The sequence below is a fragment of the Chiloscyllium plagiosum genome, unplaced genomic scaffold (genome assembly GCF_037043375.1).
Source record: "Chiloscyllium plagiosum isolate Xiang-an unplaced genomic scaffold, Cpla_swu_hap1 HiC_scaffold_3, whole genome shotgun sequence".
Lineage (NCBI taxonomy): Eukaryota > Metazoa > Chordata > Chondrichthyes > Orectolobiformes > Hemiscylliidae > Chiloscyllium > Chiloscyllium plagiosum.
This window is the reverse complement of record NW_028270141.1, coordinates 88,228,016-88,246,979: the sequence shown is the minus strand read 5'-3', so window position 1 is coordinate 88,246,979 and position 18,964 is coordinate 88,228,016. Positions and strand designations below refer to the sequence as shown.

Sequence of the window (18,964 nt, the reverse complement as noted above, 5' to 3'; positions counted from 1 at the left end):
TGTTTCCAAGGCATTCAATTCTGTATGTTTGAAACATCAAGCTAGTTCCATTCAGATTACAGTTGCAGTTTGGGCACTTTAAACATAAAGTTGATTATTTCTAGCAGATGCGAGTAAATAAAAAAAAAATGCTGGAGAAACTCCAATCTGGCATCATCTGTGGTGAGACAGAGAAAATGCTTTGAGTCCAGTATGACTCTTCAAAACACATTTGATCCCCTCTATTTTGAGACAATTGCTCTTAATTGTTGTGAACTTCATTTGATAGATGTACATTGTTGGTAAATTTAAGCCATGTTAAAATACTAACCGAGAATTGTCAAATACTTAAATAGACCATCTTTTAATAATGTCTGTTAAAGAGCTGTTGTTGATTGACAGTGCTACATGGGGCCGAGCCCCTACCGTTCTACACTGCAGCCCACGCAATGAATTGGTGTTTACAATGTGCACAAGGAGTGGCATACCTACATGGCATGAAACCCAAGGCTTTAATCCACAGGGACCTGAAACCACCAAAGTAAGTGATTTGTTAATAACATTGTTATCGAGTGCAGCATACACATGATTTATAAAAGATGAAAAATAATAGCATTTGAAATTGGGATTGAGGTGTATTAGATTGAGATTAACACTATGTCCTATACCAATCCTACATACCAATCCAGATTCATCTGAAAGAGCAAAGATAAGCCCTTGCTGCCCCTCTTATTAAGCAACTATTGCTTTAAATCTTTGACCTTACCTCTGGCATTCTTGCTGCAAAGATCCAACTGCTTTGCCATTTCTAATTTTCATCTTCATTAACCAATAAACGTTGTCCTACACACACTTCCTCAAGTTATGTCTTATTCTGTGTCTTTCTCCAGTTTCCTGCTTATCTCCCCCCATTCCATCTTGAGTTAATTTTGTCCCATTTGTCTGCTGGTGCTGGTAATGGAAATGGTTCCCTGTTCTTTTGTACTGCTTCCATTCCTTTCAAAACCTTTGTCATCACGCCTGTTTTCAAAACAAAAAGCACCTTTAGATCTCTGTCTTGCAAAGATCTGATCTCTTTTTCTCCCACGTGCATTTTTCTTTTCAAGTCCTTGAACATCTCCCTTCTCAGACTAACATTGGTCTCTCACACACACACGCATATCTCAAAGCACTTTACTGGATGTTGAGTGAAAGAAGTAAAATGAAACCAGAAGGTTAAATTGTTACTGTGGACAAAGGAATAAGGATTAGTTGGGGAGATAATGGTTGTTAGGAGGTTAATGGAAACGCGTTAGGTCTTGAAATTGGTACAGGGAATAGGATATATATGAAGAGAATACTTGAATTAAAATGGGTGAGGTTGTGAACCACTTCATTCTAAATGTGTTGTCATTTATGAAGTGTAAATTATTCTAGGAGAGCATTGGGCAAATCCAAGATGATGAGCTGGTTTAGAGTTCCCCCGATAAAGGTAGGACAGAAATGTAATGTTGAAGTTGGGGAAAAAATTAGCTCTTGGCAATGTAAAAGACTGAAGTATGTAATTTGTTATCTGGAATTATCTATAAACTTATATGGAATGTGTCTTTTAAATTCACTGGAACACTTTTCGGGTGAAACTAATTTTCCACTCCTAATTTCATTAGTTAACGTGACAATATTTTTGCCTCAAAAGAAAGCATTGAGATCACCTTTTACTTTCTCCGATTTAAGTATGTAATCAAAATTGACAGTCCTGTGTACTAATGAAGTGGCACTGCGTTGTTTGAGGGGATATCCTTCTAATTGGAATTTAAATATCTGCCTGTTCTGATACTTAGTGGGCAGAAATGATTCCATTGTTATGAAAAAGAAGAATTGACCCTTGCGCTGATCAAAAACATTCATCAGACTTTTGTTTATGGGATTTTGCAGTGTACAATTTGTTGCCACATTTGTCAATTTAACTGTGACTTTGTTTCTGTCTGACTTCATAGAAACCATACAGTGCAGAATGAGGCCATTTGGCCCATCAAGTCTGCAATGACCCTCCGAAGAGCATCCCACCCAGACCCAGACTCCCCAAAACTGCACATTTACCACAGCTAACTCATTATAGCCTGCACATGCCTGGACACTACAAGGCAATTTATCACGGCCAATCCATCTAATCTGCAGATCTTTGGATTGTGGGAGGAAACCTTTGCAGACACTAAGAACATGCAAACTCCAAAGCTGAAATTGAACCTGAGTCCCTGGTGCTCTGAGGCAGCAATGCTAACCACTGAGCCACCATGCTACCCATTTATTATACATTAATTCATTTGAGATCCTCAATAAAACATTGTCTTTTTAATGTTTATCGTTTCACGAAATATACTTCCCTTGTTTTGTTTTCTTGATTAATCAAGCACATGTTGTGCACCCCAGTATACAATGCTGATATTTCCAGTCCTGTGTTTTCCTATGACAGCTTGCTGCTGGTTGCTGGTGGGACAGTTCTGAAAATCTGTGATTTCGGCACAGCATGTGATATTCAAACTCACATGACCAACAACAAGGGAAGTGCTGCTTGGATGGCCCCAGAGGTTTTTGAAGGTGAGGGATTGACATTGAAATTTGTTCAGACTTAATGATGCAGTGACTTAACGATCTCAATGCTCTTTTAAACCAAAATCACCAACCTTCATCCTTGGGCTCTGCTGAGTCAACTGATTTCAACGAAGATAGGGAAATTGCCCTCAGGGTTCCAGGTAGGCAGACAGATAAGAATAAATTGGATTTTCCATCACTAGCAGGTTTCAGTAAGTTCAGCAAAGAAAGCATCCCTAAATGAATATTGCACTGTTTGGTTGCAAAAATACATATATACATATGTCCATGCATACCAGCTACTCAATTCACTTCTAATCCAGACAAATTTAGTATTCGATCTGATATTGGATTCTCCACAAACTAATTCTGCAGACGAATTAATTCTGCAGACGAAACTATGTTGCTGCAGTCTATTGGGACAGAATAATGTGAATCATGGGCAATTCAGTCAATTTAATTGATTTGTTGAGAGAGCATATTTTTTGTAAAAAGTCTCATTTGAAATTTTGAAAACTAATTAATGCAAAGAATTAAAAGTAGGTTCTAGAATTAAGGCTGAATTGAAGTCTAAGGGTATTCTAACAGTGAAGTCTTTCTATTTCTTTCTTGATCTAGGTAGGTTCTTGGCCCCAAAAATTAGTATAGCTTTAGTACCTTTGCAAAGTGGAAATTTCCTAACACTGATGCTGGATTAATCATGTAAGCTGGTGCTAATTCTGCTGATGTGCATAAATTCGCATTTAAGAAGAAGTGCTGAATACCAACTCAATTTTTTTTGACTGGACATGAACCCTGGTACTGCCAATAGTAAACAGTTGGATCATCTTTCAATTTTCCAACAGTAACAGCCCACCTCTGATTCAGCAGAAAAGGTATTTTTTGAAAATCCTTTTCAAGTTGAACTTTCAGACTAAAACTGAGTCAATTGTGCAGAATTGATAGGGTCAGAATTTTTACTGTATTTTGGTAGTGCTGAAATGCTCTCTTTATTTGTGAATTAATGAATCTATTAAACTTGAGGTAATGTTTAATTTAATCTGGTTCTATTGTGATGTCACAGTAACTTGTTGAACTTCTGTAACAGGTAGTAATTATAGTGAAAAGTGCGATGTCTTCAGCTGGGGTATCATTCTTTGGGAAGTAATAACACGGCGAAAACCTTTTGATGAAATTGGTGGCCCCGCTTTTCGCATCATGTGGGCTGTTCATAATGGTAAGATCGTGTTTTTCTAATTGGCATTAATATTGTTATTTTGAGTTTGGAATCCTCATCCATTCTGATAGCAACTGGTATTCTTGGATCTGTATTATTGGGAAATGATAAAATTAACTTAACTAAATGAAATTTAATTAAGTTTTTGAATTTGGCAAAATAATTGACTGCCTAAGTTATAAGCTTGTGTAGTGTTTTTCATGATCTCAGCATGCTCAAAATCCATCAAAGCTTGTCATCACTGTTGTGATGTTAGAAACAAAACAGCCAAGTTATACACCTTAAGGTTCCACAGCAGCAGTCAGGAAATGACTGTGTTTTAGTGATGGTGTTTGAGAGTGATTGATCAGGACACCAGAGGGCGCTCCTCTAATCTTTACCAACAAAAAAAAATTGTTGGATCTTTTACATCCATCTGAAAGGGCAGGTGGGACCTCCGTTCAAAGTTCTGTGTGAAAGTGGAGTCCACCAGCAATGTGGCACTCCCTCAATTGCACTGAAGTGTCAACCTAGATTATTTGCTCCAGCCCATGGGGTGGGACTTGATCCCTAGCCTTACGACTCTGAGCTAATAGTGTTATCAGTGAGGCAAGACTGACAGTTTCTTCCTTGTGTAATTTTTTTATAATGGATGCAATAGGTTTTTTGAGGCTTGACAGTTAATTTTGCAAGGCAAGGAAGAAATGTGCCATGCCAAGTCCGTATTTCCAATCACCAAAGTCCATGCATCCTGAAATGACATGACATGACCTTTTTCATTGGAGAAAAGGAGGAGGAGAGGGGACCTAATTGAGATATACAAGATAATGAGAGGCCTAGATAGAGTCGATAGCCAGGGACTATTTCCCAGGGCAGAAATGGCTAACACGAAGGGTCATAGTTTTAAACTGGTTGGAAAGTATAGAGGGGATGTCAGAGGCAGGTTCTTTACACAGAGAGTTGTGAGAGCATGGAATGCGTTGCCAGCAGCAGTTGTGGAATCAGGTCATTGGGGACATTTAAGAGGCTGCTGGACATGCATATGGTCACAGAAATTTGAGAGTGCATACATGAGGGTCAATGGTCGGCACAACATCGTGGGCTGAAGGCCCTGTTCTGTGCTGCACTGTTCTATGTTCTACCTATATTCTATGACATCCTTTGAGCAGGTAATGAACTACCATTAAAGTTTCACATTGTTTTAGGATTCCAGTATTTCTGCAGTTCTACCAGGTAGTCTGTTTACAATTTGGCATCTATTTAACATTTTAAATTTCCTTTGCCCTGATAGCAACTGAATAAGAATTCACTTTAAATCATAAACAAAAGATTTTGCTGTTATATTCCCTGGCCAGCCCTTTTAAAATATTTTATACGTTCATTGTTTTGTCTGACAAAGATACGGAATGTTTTAAGAATGAATGATAGGCTTACTAATTTCAATCATGAACTCTCAAGATTGGAATCAGTATTATTTGATTTGATTTTGATTTTCTTCATCAAGTTTACTAGTTGCCAAAGGGATATCTCGGGGTCTGAACTTGTTTCCAAAGCTCTATTTTCTTTGAGAAAAGGGATGATAAAACTTTATGCCTCTCAATATCACTACAAAAGATTTCAGAACTGAAACTCTAGCTCAACTTTTGCCCATGGTTTCCCCATAGAAGGTCTCCATTCTGATCTGGAGTTCAGGAAAGGAGAAAATTGGAGGCATATGCAGACATACTACTCTTGCCACTTATAGTGTGGCCAGTTAGATTGTGGCACCAGCACTGATTTGAATGCAAATTAACTCTCAATTCACAGCTGTTTGTGGCACGTTTAAAAGTAGTCGAACAAAAGATAAACGATAAGTTGTATTGAAATATCGTAATTGTATCTTCAAACTTGCTCAGTGCATTTATACAATTGAAATTTTAAATTACAATAACATTATATTTCTATTCATTTGATCAGAAGTTTAAATCCTTTAAGATGTCTTTAGAAATACACTGACATTTAGAAGTAGAAACACATTCTATTTTGTTCTGTACTTAGGCCAAGGCTCTGATGTACATGACAATTGCTTATTGTCATTGTGAAGCTAAACTGCTTTGCACTGAAAACTGCAGTTGTAACAATTATATTTAAAAACCATAAAATTGTCTTCTACTTGGACAAAAAATTAAGTTTGTTATTAGGTATGAAAATCAATTGCATCTTGCTTGCTGAACAGGTTGGAGGGGTGGAAAAGCTTACTTTGAGTTAATTTGTGACCAATTGAAATTTTGAGATATTGTTACAAAATGTACTGCAAGTTAGATTTAAGCAATTCTGTAGTAGTTAATGGTATATTTCAAAGCAACATGAGTACTTTTGTCAAAAAATTACTTTGAGTATTTTATAAATATGCTGCTGTACTTGTATTTCGTTGACAAAAATTTGCATTGCAGTAAAAAATATGTAGCCTTCTTTGGTAAAAGATTGCAGTCAAAATTTTTTTGAATGGAGAAAGAAGTCCTGAGAAGAAAAGTTTTTTTTGAAGTCTGATATATAAAACTAAACTAAATGTGTAAAGCATCACTTCAATTAAAAGTTGTGATTAAAACAAAAAGAATGATTGATAATTATTTATTCAATTTTTCACAAAGACTGTCTCCCTACTGGAAGTGCTTCATTATTAGGAGTGCTTCTTTACTGGGAGTATTTTGTCAAAATTGTCAGCATATTTATCAAAAATGAGAAACATTCATTAGTATGTAGTTTTAAGTTCTTCTACAATAATGTTTTCATTTACTGTAGAAGGGGATGAAGAAGATTGCTTAAAGATCAGTATTTTATTGATAAGTCAGCTGATTTTAAAACAGCATAACTGCATAACTACCTAATTATGTCAGGTTCAGTTTTATTTTGTATTCACATGAAACTTGAGTATGGGAAACTTGCTACCAGATGTTGTGATTGAAAGAAATAACACAGCTGTATTGAAGGGGAATCTGGATATATGCATGAGAGAAAATGGAATAAAAGGATGTATTTATAGGCAAAGAAAAGTAGTATCAGAGGATGCATCTGGGGAACATAACAACTAAATCTAGGGAAATTCTCCTAACTCTTCTATTCATTCCTTTCCTTTCTCACCCAATTTCCCCTTGAAAAATTGTTGAACTTCTGAATTGAGAAGTTGGAATGAGGCATGATTTCTTACAATCTTTATTCATTGGAATTAGTACTTTGATCCTGGGATAGAATTTTAGATTTGTAAAATTGATCAAATAATAAAATGTACCTGAAGTTAATTAGGATATTTCAGATTGGCTCCATCCATGTTGTTGTAGGTACTCGACCACCTCTAATCAAAAATCTGCCTAAACCTATTGAGAGTCTAATGACTCGCTGTTGGTCGAAAGATCCTGCACAACGCCCCTCAATGGAAGAGATAGTAAGGATAATGACTCATTTAATGAAGGTAAGTTTCAATGTTTAATACTTTGTGCTGATGAGATTCTAATAACATTGTTCAAGCATACCTGACGGCCTACTTTTGCACTTATTTGCAATTTTGTTGTTAATAAATGAGTTGATTCATTGAAGAGCATAGGAATAGGAGTTCTAAATGTTTGCATAAGTAAAATGCTCACTCAGGAGTGAAGTGTGTATCCATAATTTTCAGACTAAAGATGCCACCAACTGAGCTAAATTATTCCATTTAGTAAACTTTCTGCTGTTTAAAAAAAAAAATTGAATGGTGGCACACTTCAGTCTTCAGGTGATAATTGAAATTTCCTTTATATTGTTTACAAAATTGACCCTGATGTAGTCAGGGTCAAGGTATCTGTGACCATATATATCACAGCTCTTGTATTTCTGAATCCTGTTCTGTGCATCAACGTATTGATTGTGATAGACTTGTGATCATGTTACCCAAATCTGCAGTCTGCTGTAATTTTTTTGTGTTCAGTATTTTCCAGGAGCAGAAGAACCTCTTCAATACCCATGCCACTACTCAGATGTGAGCCAAAGTAACTCTGCTACGAGCACAGGTATGAAACAACAATACCTTAATCTGAAAGGGCAAAGCAGGAGAGATTTCTTTAACTGTTTGTCAAAAGGAGATGCAACTGCAAGAATTGAGAAGCTATTGACATTGGAGAAATGCAACTTGTGATGGAAATTCACTACCATCAACCATCCCCTGTAATGTAAAGGACCTGATGTTTAAAGATTTTTTTCATGTCTCACGTGTTGATATAGTTGAGTGTCTTTTCAAAAGGTTAAACCCGGAGGGTCAATTTCTTCTCTTTTAAGGGGGTGGAGCTCGTGGGTTTGTGTCCTACCTTAATCCTTAATTCTTGGATCCTAGTTTAAGAACTGTAGCACCAGCTAAAGAAAACCTGCAAGAATATTGCACAAAGATTGCAATATTTGTTTGATCATTGCACCCCAAACTTGCTTTATGAGAATTAATGTCACAAAGAGATGTTTTATGAATGGTGGTTAAGAAAGTATAAAGGGTACTTGCCTTTATTAGCTAATGCTTAGAATACGAAGACTAGGTGGTTATGTGGGATCTGTATAAAATGTAGTTTGGCTACAACTGCAATAAGGTGTGCAGTTCTCGTGACTGCATGATAAGAAGTATGCTGAAACTTTATTGCTGGAACAGCACAGCAGGTCAGGCAGCATCTAGGGAACAGAAGATTCGACGTTTCGGGCACATGCCCTTCTTCAGGAATGAGCAGAGAGTGTTCAGCAGGAGAAGATAAAAGGTAGGGAGGAGGGACTTGGAGGAGGGGCGTTGGAAATGTGATAGGTGGAAAGAGGTCAAGGTGAGGGTGATAGGTCGGAGTAGGGTGGAGGCGGAGAGGTCAAGAAGAAGACTGCAGGTCAGGAAGGCGGTGCCGGGCTGGAGGGATTCGGCTGAGACAAGGTGGGGGGAGGGGGGATGAAGAAACTGGTGAAGTCCAAGTTCATCCCCTGTGGTTGGAGGGTTCCCAGTCGGAAGATAAGACGCTCCTCCTCCGACCGTCGCGTTGTTGTGGTTTGGCGGTGGATGAGTCCAATGACCTGCATATCCTCGGTGGAGTGGGAGGGGGAGTTGAAATGCTGTGCTACAGGGTGATTGGGTTGGCTCGTCTGGGTGGCCCAGAGGTGCTCTCTGAATCGCTCCGCAAGTAGGCGGCCTGTCTCCCCAATATAGAGGAGGCCACACCGGCTGCAGCGGATGCAGTAGATAAAGCTTTCCGTAGAGACCACTCCCTCCGCGACTCCCTTGTCAGATCCATACCTCCCACCAACCCAACCTCCACTCCCGGCACCTTCCCTTGCAACCGCAGGAGGTGCAACACTTGGGCCCACACCTCCCCCCTCACTTCTCTCCAAGGCCCCAAAGGAAACTTCCATATCCGCCACAGATTCACCTGCACCTCCACCCACATTATCTACTGCATCCGCTGCAGCCGGTGTGGCCTCCTCTATATTGGGGAGACAGGCCGCCTACTTGCAGAGCGATTCAGAGAGCACCTCTGGGCCAGCCGGACGAACCAACCCAATCACCCTGTAGCACAGCATTTCAACTCCCCCTCCCACTCCACCGAGGATATGCAGGTCATTGGACTCATCCACCGCCAAACCACAACAACGCGACGGTCGGAGGAGGAGCGTCTTATCTTCCGACTGGGAACCCTCCAACCACAGGGGATGAACTTGGACTTCACCAGTTTCTTCATCCCCCCTCCCCCCACCTTGTCTCAGCTGAATCCCTCCAGCCCGGCACCGCCTTCCTGACCTGCAGTCTTCTTCTTGACCTCTCCGCCTCCACCCTACTCCGACCTATCACCTTCACCTTGACCTCTTTCCACCTATCACATTTCCAACGCCCCTCCTCCAAGTCCCTCCTCCCTACCTTTTATCTTCTCCTGCTGAACACACTCTGCTCATTCCTGAAGAAGGGCATGTGCCCGAAACGTCGAATCTTCTGTTCCCTAGATGCTGCCTGACCTGCTGTGCTGTTCCAGCAATAAAGTTTCAGCTTTGATCTCCAGCGTCTGCAGACCTCACTTTCTCCCTGATAAGTATGTAATTGCACTAGAGAAGGTGCAGAGGAGTTTACAAGGGTACTACCTGATCTAGAGAGTCCAAGTTATCTGGAAAGATTAGATAAGTTGGGCTGTTTTTTTTTTTGCAGCAGCAGCAGCAAATGTTGAGTGGGACCTCAGAGATGTATAAAATTATGAAGGATATGGATAGGCTGCATATTTTCCATTAGTAGAGGTCATAATCAGGGGTCATCGATTTAAGATAACAGAAGAAACATTTTCACCTAGAAGGTGGTAGGAATTAGAATTCACTGCTTTGAAAAGCTGATTGAGTTGATACCTTTTGGAACGTTTAGGCAGTATTAATTATTCAATTGCATTGCCATAGCCTCCATGGCTATAGAGCAAAAGTTGAAAAATGGAATTTGTGTAGTCAGATTTTGTTGACTACAATGTGCCAAACGGTGGCCTCCTATGCTGTTAAATTTTAGACTCAAGAGTCTAAAATTCTGGTAGCTGCGCTATCGACTTGATCAAGACAACAAGCTGAACTAAAAACCCATGTTCTAGTAACTCTGGTCAACAAACAATTAGCCAATATTGATCTTCCATCTAAAAGAATCAATAATCCAACATAGAAGTATTGTACAGACAGTAACAAATGAAGCTTTAAAATTCATTGGTAAAATTTTTGAATTGAAACGAACTAAACGCCTATCCGGATTCCTAGCATGAGTGTTGAATTATGTTTTGTGAAAGTTGCTGAGTTGGAGTAGCTTTTGTACTTTGAAGTATATCTGATTTAAGGAGCAAAGTATAGACATTTTCTCCACAGCCTGCTAAACCAGGCTGGGGTATTTGATCATTGAATTGATTTGGTAGTTGGGGTGTAGGTGGTGGAGAAGACATGTAGTCAGGCATGCTTTATTGATAAAATCTACTGATGCTGCATGGAAGGAGGTCTTGGCCCAGTACACCTAAGCTGAACTTATTATAAGTACGCATTATTGTCTTAACATGAGGCATAGTGCAGTATTTGAATGCCGATGGCTCTATCACATCTATCTGCTTGTAATTATTTAATCCCTGTTGTTTATCGTCTTGCAGGTTTACTGTAGTTTTGTTTTCTTGACATTATATCATTAATGAGGATTAAGAAATATACTGCATACAAGTATGTTTGCTGTAATAAATTTTCATAACAATAAGTTATATTAAATGAATATTTCATACTGGCTGGGTAATGAGATAACAGGACAAATGTCCAATAACTTGTTCAGAGGTAAACTTTAAGGAGCATTTTAAAGGAAGAAAGCAAGTTAGAGAAGCAGAGTGGGTTAAGAAGGAATGTTAGAGCTTGGAGACCTAGTTACTGAAGGCATGGCCATTGGGGTTTTTCAAAAGGTCATAAATAGAGGAACGCAGGTCTCTCAAACATGGTAGATTTGGAGGAGATTGTGGGAATCTGAAGGTGAAACAATGGAGGAATTTCAAAGTAATACTGAGAACTTTAAAATTAAGGTGTTACTTAACCAGGTGTGATGAATTAAATTTCACTGAATTTGGAACAGGTAAAAGAGTTTTGAGTTTTGTCAATTCTATGTAGAAAGAGGAGACAAACCAGGAGTACAATGGAATCATCAAATCTAAAATTTTTTTTTTGGCTTCTGTTCCATTTTCTTTTGTGGGAAATATATAGTTTATTGAAAACATTTTAAGCAAATTGAAATGGAATAAATAGTGTAACCCTTTCCTTCAGCTGCTTAATCCTTTGAACTACCAGTAGAGCATAAGGATGGGACTATACAATGTGATCATGAATTCCAGAATTCTAAGGTTTTGGTATCTAACAAGCACTTTTTAACTTTAAATTTTCTTGAAGTGCAAGAGCTTGAACCTTTCTAATTATGTATTTAAAACAATCCTGAAACAATTTGGTACTTTACCAGATTTTAAGTGCATTTTTTAACTACTACATTGTCTGAATATATTTGCCAAAATACAGTTCCCATTGACCCTGTGAACCATTTCCAATTCTTTTAAGTAGTCAATCTTTGTGCATAAGCACAAAGCTTTAACAGTGGAGTCCAGTTGCAATGCAACCTTGATTCATCCTCTGTCCCCTTCTTCCCTCACTCCTACTTCACTAAATCCACACTGTTCCCCACGAAATGTTGACTGTCACAACTTAACTACAGAACAAATCTAATTGATTATGCTCAGATCTCTCTGTGTTAGACATGTTACCACCTTGTACATATGTTCACCCATCATTTTATATAGAAAGCTAAATTGACATGATATTAAGTAAGGTAAATTTGCAACGGACTCATACAATCCTCATGATATTTAACACATTTTATGCTATAGTCCAAATTAACAAAAAGCTATAATATCATTTAATGTAACACCATTTTGATTATAAATGCTACTAATGGAATTCTGATTGTGTTAATGAGGAATACAATGAAAGATTTATGTCAACATAGTTCAGTTGTCTGTCTTTATTTGGTTCTGCCTCAGCTTATATTAATTCAGTTGCCCTTTGAAAAAGTTTGTCTCGGATAATGCATAAGGCAATTCGGAAGTGCTTTACTGTTGTGATTTGTGATCATTGCCTAATTTTGGAAGATGAAATAAATGCTTTGCTTTCTTTTAATCTCTGCTCCCCCATCCACTTAAACACGTAACATTAAATGCTTTTGAGTGATTTTGTAACTTTGAACTGCTTTGCAGTTGCATAATAAAGTCTATTTAGAATGCTATAAATTGTACTGTTTGTTTGCTAGGATCTTTCTTGGAAATTACCTCTACAAATACCAGTAACAAAAGTGATGCTTGTGTAGAACCTAGTGACTTACATGCAAATGCTACCAATGACACAATTAAGCGTTTGGAATCGAAGCTGGCTCAGCAGCTTAAACTCCAGCCCAAACAGACGGTGAGTAAATTGCTCTGATCAAGACTTTGTTTTACTTAAATTGGCAAGCATTTATTTAAAAGAAATTCTTAACCATAAGCAGCACTTTTTTATTTTGCTCTGAATATACACTAAAGCGCCAAAGTTTTATTCTTATTTTTTCTCTGCAGGGATGCTATTTACATAGACTCAGTGCATACATTCTCAGGGAGTATATTGAGCCAATCGAAGACTCTTGTTAGGTTAGTGAATTAGAAGCATTTCTGCACTTTTCTAAGTTCCTCATCATCCAAGAGTCGCAGGTAGACAGTCAAGCTACTTCTAGACAGTGATACTTTATTTTTTGATTCCTATATCTATTATTGTGGTAAATATTATATTACAGCATGAGCAACAAGCTTAATCTTAATTGTAACAAGGATGAGTTCTAAAAGGGATTGGCAAAATTTAAAATTTACTAGTTGACTTTAATTGAAGAAGACAATAATATACCAATATTTGCAGTAGTGAGGATTTTCTGCAGAAACTACATTATTTCAAGGAAGTATAGTCAGCTTGCTTGATTGTCTTTGGAACTAAGGAGAACATTTCCAGATTTATTTCCTTTCCCTTAATTGGTTACATTTTGACTTTTCCCTTTTTGGCCAATCCCAAGAGATTGCAACAGGAAACCAAGTTTCCTATTAGGGGTTTTTTGGTGATACGAAATGTCAAACTGTCTTGGAGCAGAATTATTCATGCATTATGCAACATGAACAAACTTGTTGAGATTTTTCTATGCATGATTGCATGTTCTTTTTAAAACAAAAAGTAAAACATTGGTTAAAAGAAAACATACCTTCAAATAATGTTGCGAATCAAAAGTGAAATAACAATGTTAGGGTGTTTTAGAGTCATAGAGTTGTACAGCATGGAAACAGGCCCTTCAGTTCAACTCATCCATGGTGACTAGAAATCCTAAATTAATCTAGTCCCATTTGCTAGCATTTGGCCCATAACCCTTCTGAACACTTCCTATTTATGTATCCTTCCAGATTTTAAATGTTTTAATTATACCTCCCTCCACCACTTCCTCATTCCAAACACTCAACATGAAAATGTTGCCCCTTGAGTCCTTTTGAATCTATCTTCCTTCACCTTAAACCGATGGCCTCTAGTTTTGGACATCCCTATCCTGGGGAAAAGACAGTGTCTAGTCACCCTATCCATTCCCTCATGATTTTCTAAAACGTCTATAAGGTCACCCCTTAACCTCTGATGCACCTGTACTGAGATACAGGCCTTACTAGGCTAGACAGGATTAAGGTTCACAAGGACGAGGTGTTTGCAATTCTGGAAAGTGTGCAAAATAGTTAAGTCCCCTCAGCTGGGTGGGATTTATCCTAGGATGTTCTAGGAAGCCAGGGAGGAGATTGCAGAGCCTTTGGTTTTGATCTTTATGTCATCATTGCCTACAGGAATAGTGTCAGAAGACTGGAGGATAGCAAATGTTGTCCCCTTGTTCAAGAAGGGGAAAAAAGATAACCCTGGTAATTATAGACCAGTGAACCTTACTTTGGTTGGAAGCGGTTGTAAGAGATTGAGTTTATAATCATCTCGAGAGGAAGAAGTTGATTAGGGATAGTCAACACAATTTAGTGAAGGGTAGGTCATTGAGTTATTTGAGATGGTGACCTGATGAGGGTAAAGCTGTTGATGTGGTGTGTGTGTGGATTTCAGTGAAGCGTTTGATAAGGCTCCCCATAGTAGGTTATTGCAAAAAATACAGAAGCATGGGATTGAGGGTGATTTAGATCAGAAATTGGCTAGCTGAAAGAAGGTGGTGATTGATGGGAAATGTTTATCCTAGAATTCAGTTCGTGGTGTACTGCAAGGAGCTGTTTTGGGTCCACTGCTATTTGTCATTTTTCTAAATGTTGTGGTTCTGTTCGCCGAGCTGGGAATTTGTGTTGCAGACATTTCGTCCCCTGTCTAGGTGACATCCTTAGTGCTTGGGAGCCTCCTGTGAAGCACTTCTGTGATGTTTCCTCCAGCATTTATAGTGATTTGTATCTGCCGCTTCCGGTTGTCAGTTCCAGTTGTTGGCTGCAGTGGCTGGTATATTGGGTCCAGGTCGATGTGCTTATTGATTGAATCTGTGGATGAGTGCCATGCCTCTAGGAATTCCCTGGCTGTTCTCTGTTTGGCTTGTCCTATAATAGTAGTGTTGTCCCAGTCGAACTCATGTTGCTTATCATCTGAATGTGTGGCTAATAAGGATAGCTGGTCGTGTCATTTTATGGCTAGTTGGTGTTCATGGATGTGGATCATTAGCTGTCTTCCTGTTTGTCCTAAGTAGTGTTTTGTGCAGTCCTTGCATGGGATTTTGTACACTACATTGGTTTTGCTCATGCTGGGTATCGGGTCCTTCGTCCTGGTGAGTTGTTGTCTGAGAGTGGCTGTTGGTTTGTGTGCTGTTATGAGTCCTAGTGGTAGCAATAGTCTGGCTGTTAGTTCGGAAATGCTCTTGATGTATAGTAGTGTGGCTAGTCCTTTGGGTTGCGGCATGTCCTCGTTCCGTTGTCTTTCCCTTAGGCATCTGTGGATGAAATTGCCTAACTAACAGCCAGACTACTGCTACCACTAGGACTCATAACAGCACACAAACCAACAGCCACACTACTATTATAGCACAAGTCAAACCGAGAACAGCCAGGGAATTCCTAGAGGCATGGCACTCATCCACAGATTCAATCAATAAGCACATCGACCTGGACCCAATATACCAGCCACTGCAGTGAAGAGCTGGAGCTGACAACCGGAAGCGGCAGATACAAATCACTATAAATGCCGGAGGAAACATCACAGAAGCACTTCACAGGAGGCTCCCAAGCACTAAGGATGTCACCTAGACAGGGGACGAAACGTCTGCAACACAAATTCCCAGCTCGGCGAACAGAACCACAACAACGAACACCCGAGCGACAAATCTTCTCTCAAATTTTTCTAAATGACCTGGATAAGGGCATAGAAGGATGAGTTAGTAAATTTACAGATGACACTAAGGTCATTGGAGTTGTGGACAGTGCTGAAGGATGTTACAGGTTGCAGAGGGACATAGATAAGCTGCAGAGCTGGGCTGAGAGGTGGCAAATAGAGTTTAATGTAGAAAAGTGAGAGGTGATTCACTTTGGATGGAGCAGAGTACAGGGTTAATGGTAAGATTCTTCGCAGTGTTGATGAACAGAGAGATCTCGGTGTTCATGTACATAGATCCTTGAAAGTTGCCCCTCGGGTTAATAAGGTTGTTAAGAAGGCATACAATGTGTTAGCTTTTATTGGTAGAGGGATTGAGTTTCGGAGTTATGAGATCATGGTGCAGCTGTCCAAAACTCTGGAGCAACCGCACTTGCATACAGTTCTGGTCACCGCATTATAGGAAGGATATGAAAGCTTAGGAAAGGGTTCAGAGGCGATTTACTCGAATGTTGCCTAGTATGGAGGGAAAAGTCTTGAGGAAAGGCTGAGGGACTTGAGGCTATTTTCATTAGAGAGAAGAAGGTTGACAGATGACTTAATTGAGACGTATAAAATAATCAGGGTTAGTTAGGGTGGACAGTGAGAGCCTTTTTCCTCGGATGGTGATGGCTAGCACAAGGGATGTAGCTTTAAATTGAGGGGTGATGGATATAGGACAGATGTCAGAGGTACCTTCTTTACTTAGAGTAGTAGGGGCGTGCCTGCAACAGTAGTAGACTTGCCAACTTTAAGGGCATTTAAATGGTCACTGGATAAACATATGGATAAAAATGGAATAACTTGGGGCAGGTAGGCTTCAAATTGTTGCGCCGACCTGTGGAACTGTTGAGGGCCAGAGGGTCTGTACTGTACTGTAATTTTCTATATTCTAATTTCTAAAATAACCTCAGCCCATTCAACCTCTCCCTACATTTCAAACCCTCCCACCCTGGCAGCATCAAAAAGCATTTGTAAATCTTTTCTAAACCCTTTCAAGTTTCACAGGATCTTTCCCTATAGAAGGGAGACCCGAATTGTACGCAGTATTCTAAAAGTGGTTTGACCAATGTCCTGGTACAGCTGTAACATGACATCCCAATTCCTGAATGCACTGACCAATAAAGGCAAATGTAAACTTCATTACTGTGTGTACCTGCCACTGTCAAGGAACTATGAATCTGCACCCCAAGGTCTCTTTGGACAACAACGCTCCCCAGGATCCTATCACTAAGTGTATCAATCCTGCCCTGATCTTTTTACCAAAATGCAATATCTCATATTTATCTAAGTTTAACTCTGTCACTCCTCAGCCCATCAACCCATCTGATCAAGGTCCCATTGTACTGAGATAACCTCCTTCACTGTCCATTGCACCACCAATTTGGTGTAATCTGGAAACTTACTAACCATTCATCCTATATTCCTATCCAAATTATATGCATAAACAACAACAAGAACTAGACGCAGCACCAATTCTGCGACACACCAGTAGTCACGGGCCCCCAGTCCAAAACAAATAGCTTTTAATAATTGCATTTTTACACTTACTTTAAATTAAGATAAATAATATAGAAAATAGGAAATAGTACATGGGGAATCTTGACAACTGTGGAAGAGAATGATTCTCCTTGAAAAGACAGTCTTTAAACAAAACTTAAATATGTAATTGATGGATCTTTTTAAACCTGGAAGCACAATTCAAAAAAATTTCCGATCATGGAGTATGTTTTGTCTTGCCACAGCAAAAATCATGCCTATGAATCAGTAGTTACTGATATAAAATTCTGTCTGGTTACCAAGGCCTAACCAGTACCTTCGCTACTCTCCCAAGGACTTGCAAGTCCTGGTCCTCACCCTCTGCCCCACTAATCTCTGGATACAGCACATTATCCTCCACCATTTCTGCCACCTACAGACAGACCCCACCACCAAAGATATATTTCTCCCCCCATCCCATTGCCTCCGCAGCTCCGTTGTTAGGTACACGCCCCCCACCAAACCACCATCTCTTGCCACCACATGATGTATAAAACGTGAGCCCACACCTCTTCCATCTAAGGTCTCAAAGGTTGAATTCACATCTGGCAGAGATTTTCCTCCACATTCACCCACCTCATCTACTGTGTTCATTGCTCTCAATATGGTCTCCTCATAATTATGAAAACAGGACGCCAACTCACGGAGCATTTCAGGCAACATCTCTGGGACACATTCAACAAACAACACCACCGCCCCATGGCCGACTACTTCAACATCCCCTCCCATTCCCCCAAGGACGTGCAAGTCCTGGGCCGCCTTCATTACAAATAAAAGCTACCTGCCAAGTGGAGGAAGAACACCACCTCGCTCCACCTTGGGACCCTTCAACCACACGGCATCGACATGGACTTCACTTGTTTCCAAATCTCCCCTCCCCCTACTGTCTTGACCTGACTTCCTTGCCCATCTTCCTTCCTGCCTATCCACTCCACCCTCCACACTGACCTATCACAATTGCCCCCCACCTGTATACACTTATAGTCCTCCCATCCACCTTCCCCAGCTCCACCCTCACCACCCGATTTATCTCTCAGCTCCCTTTCCCCTCCACGTTTCTGATGAAGGGTTTATGGCCAAAACATGTACTTTCCTGCTTGTTGGATGTTGCCTGAACTGCTGTGCTTTTCCAGTGCCATATTTTTCAACTCTAATTAATAACTGCCATGTACGAGTGATATGTAAAATATTAATATGTAACAAGTACCAGAAGTAGAATGAATCCAATTGTGCTCATGTTGAATGGACCGGTTGATGTTATAAACACAGATTTACTTTTCTGTAAGCCATTAATAACCTCAACTACTACAACAAGTTGTCAAACAAAGCAAAAGTCCTTCCTTGGAGAGAGAAAAAAATCTCTGCAGAATCAAGCACGAATGACTTGCATTTAGGGAGTCAGCACTTAAAAATGCCCAGTTTAGCATCGTTTCACTTTGACATTTAGTCTTGATGAGCATTCTAAGATTCATTTTACCTGACTCGACTAGTGCACTTTTGGAGCAGCACTTTCTCTCATGATTGCCTCCTGTGCAGCACCATAACCAAATGTTCGCCATACAGAGCCCCTGAATCTCTACCAGCCTGAAATATGCTAGCCACAACTGACTTCGGCAGCATCCCAAGTAGTGGCCAGCATAGCAGTTCTTCCATGACTACCATTAGTCAAACAATGTAGGAGCAGTCACCTGTGCCTTCCAGCCCATACAACCCAGCTGCTCCCCCATGCTGCCCACCAATCACAAATTC

The 18,964-nt window shown here is 39.7% G+C and overlaps 1 protein-coding gene across 3 annotated transcripts in view; it reads left to right on the top strand.

The window, feature by feature from the left end:
* The window catches only part of map3k7 (mitogen-activated protein kinase kinase kinase 7), a 135,349-nt gene that overhangs the window by 66,314 nt on the left and 50,071 nt on the right, over window positions 1-18,964 (top strand). For all 3 annotated transcript variants that reach the window (XM_043685197.2, XM_043685204.2, XM_043685217.2), the window contains 6 exons: window positions 382-520; window positions 2,432-2,556; window positions 3,638-3,766; window positions 7,063-7,193; window positions 7,686-7,767; window positions 12,552-12,703. In XM_043685197.2, coding sequence (XP_043541132.1) covers window positions 382-520; window positions 2,432-2,556; window positions 3,638-3,766; window positions 7,063-7,193; window positions 7,686-7,767; window positions 12,552-12,703 — 758 coding nt within the window. The remainder of the gene's footprint in view (window positions 1-381; window positions 521-2,431; window positions 2,557-3,637; window positions 3,767-7,062; window positions 7,194-7,685; window positions 7,768-12,551; window positions 12,704-18,964) is intronic.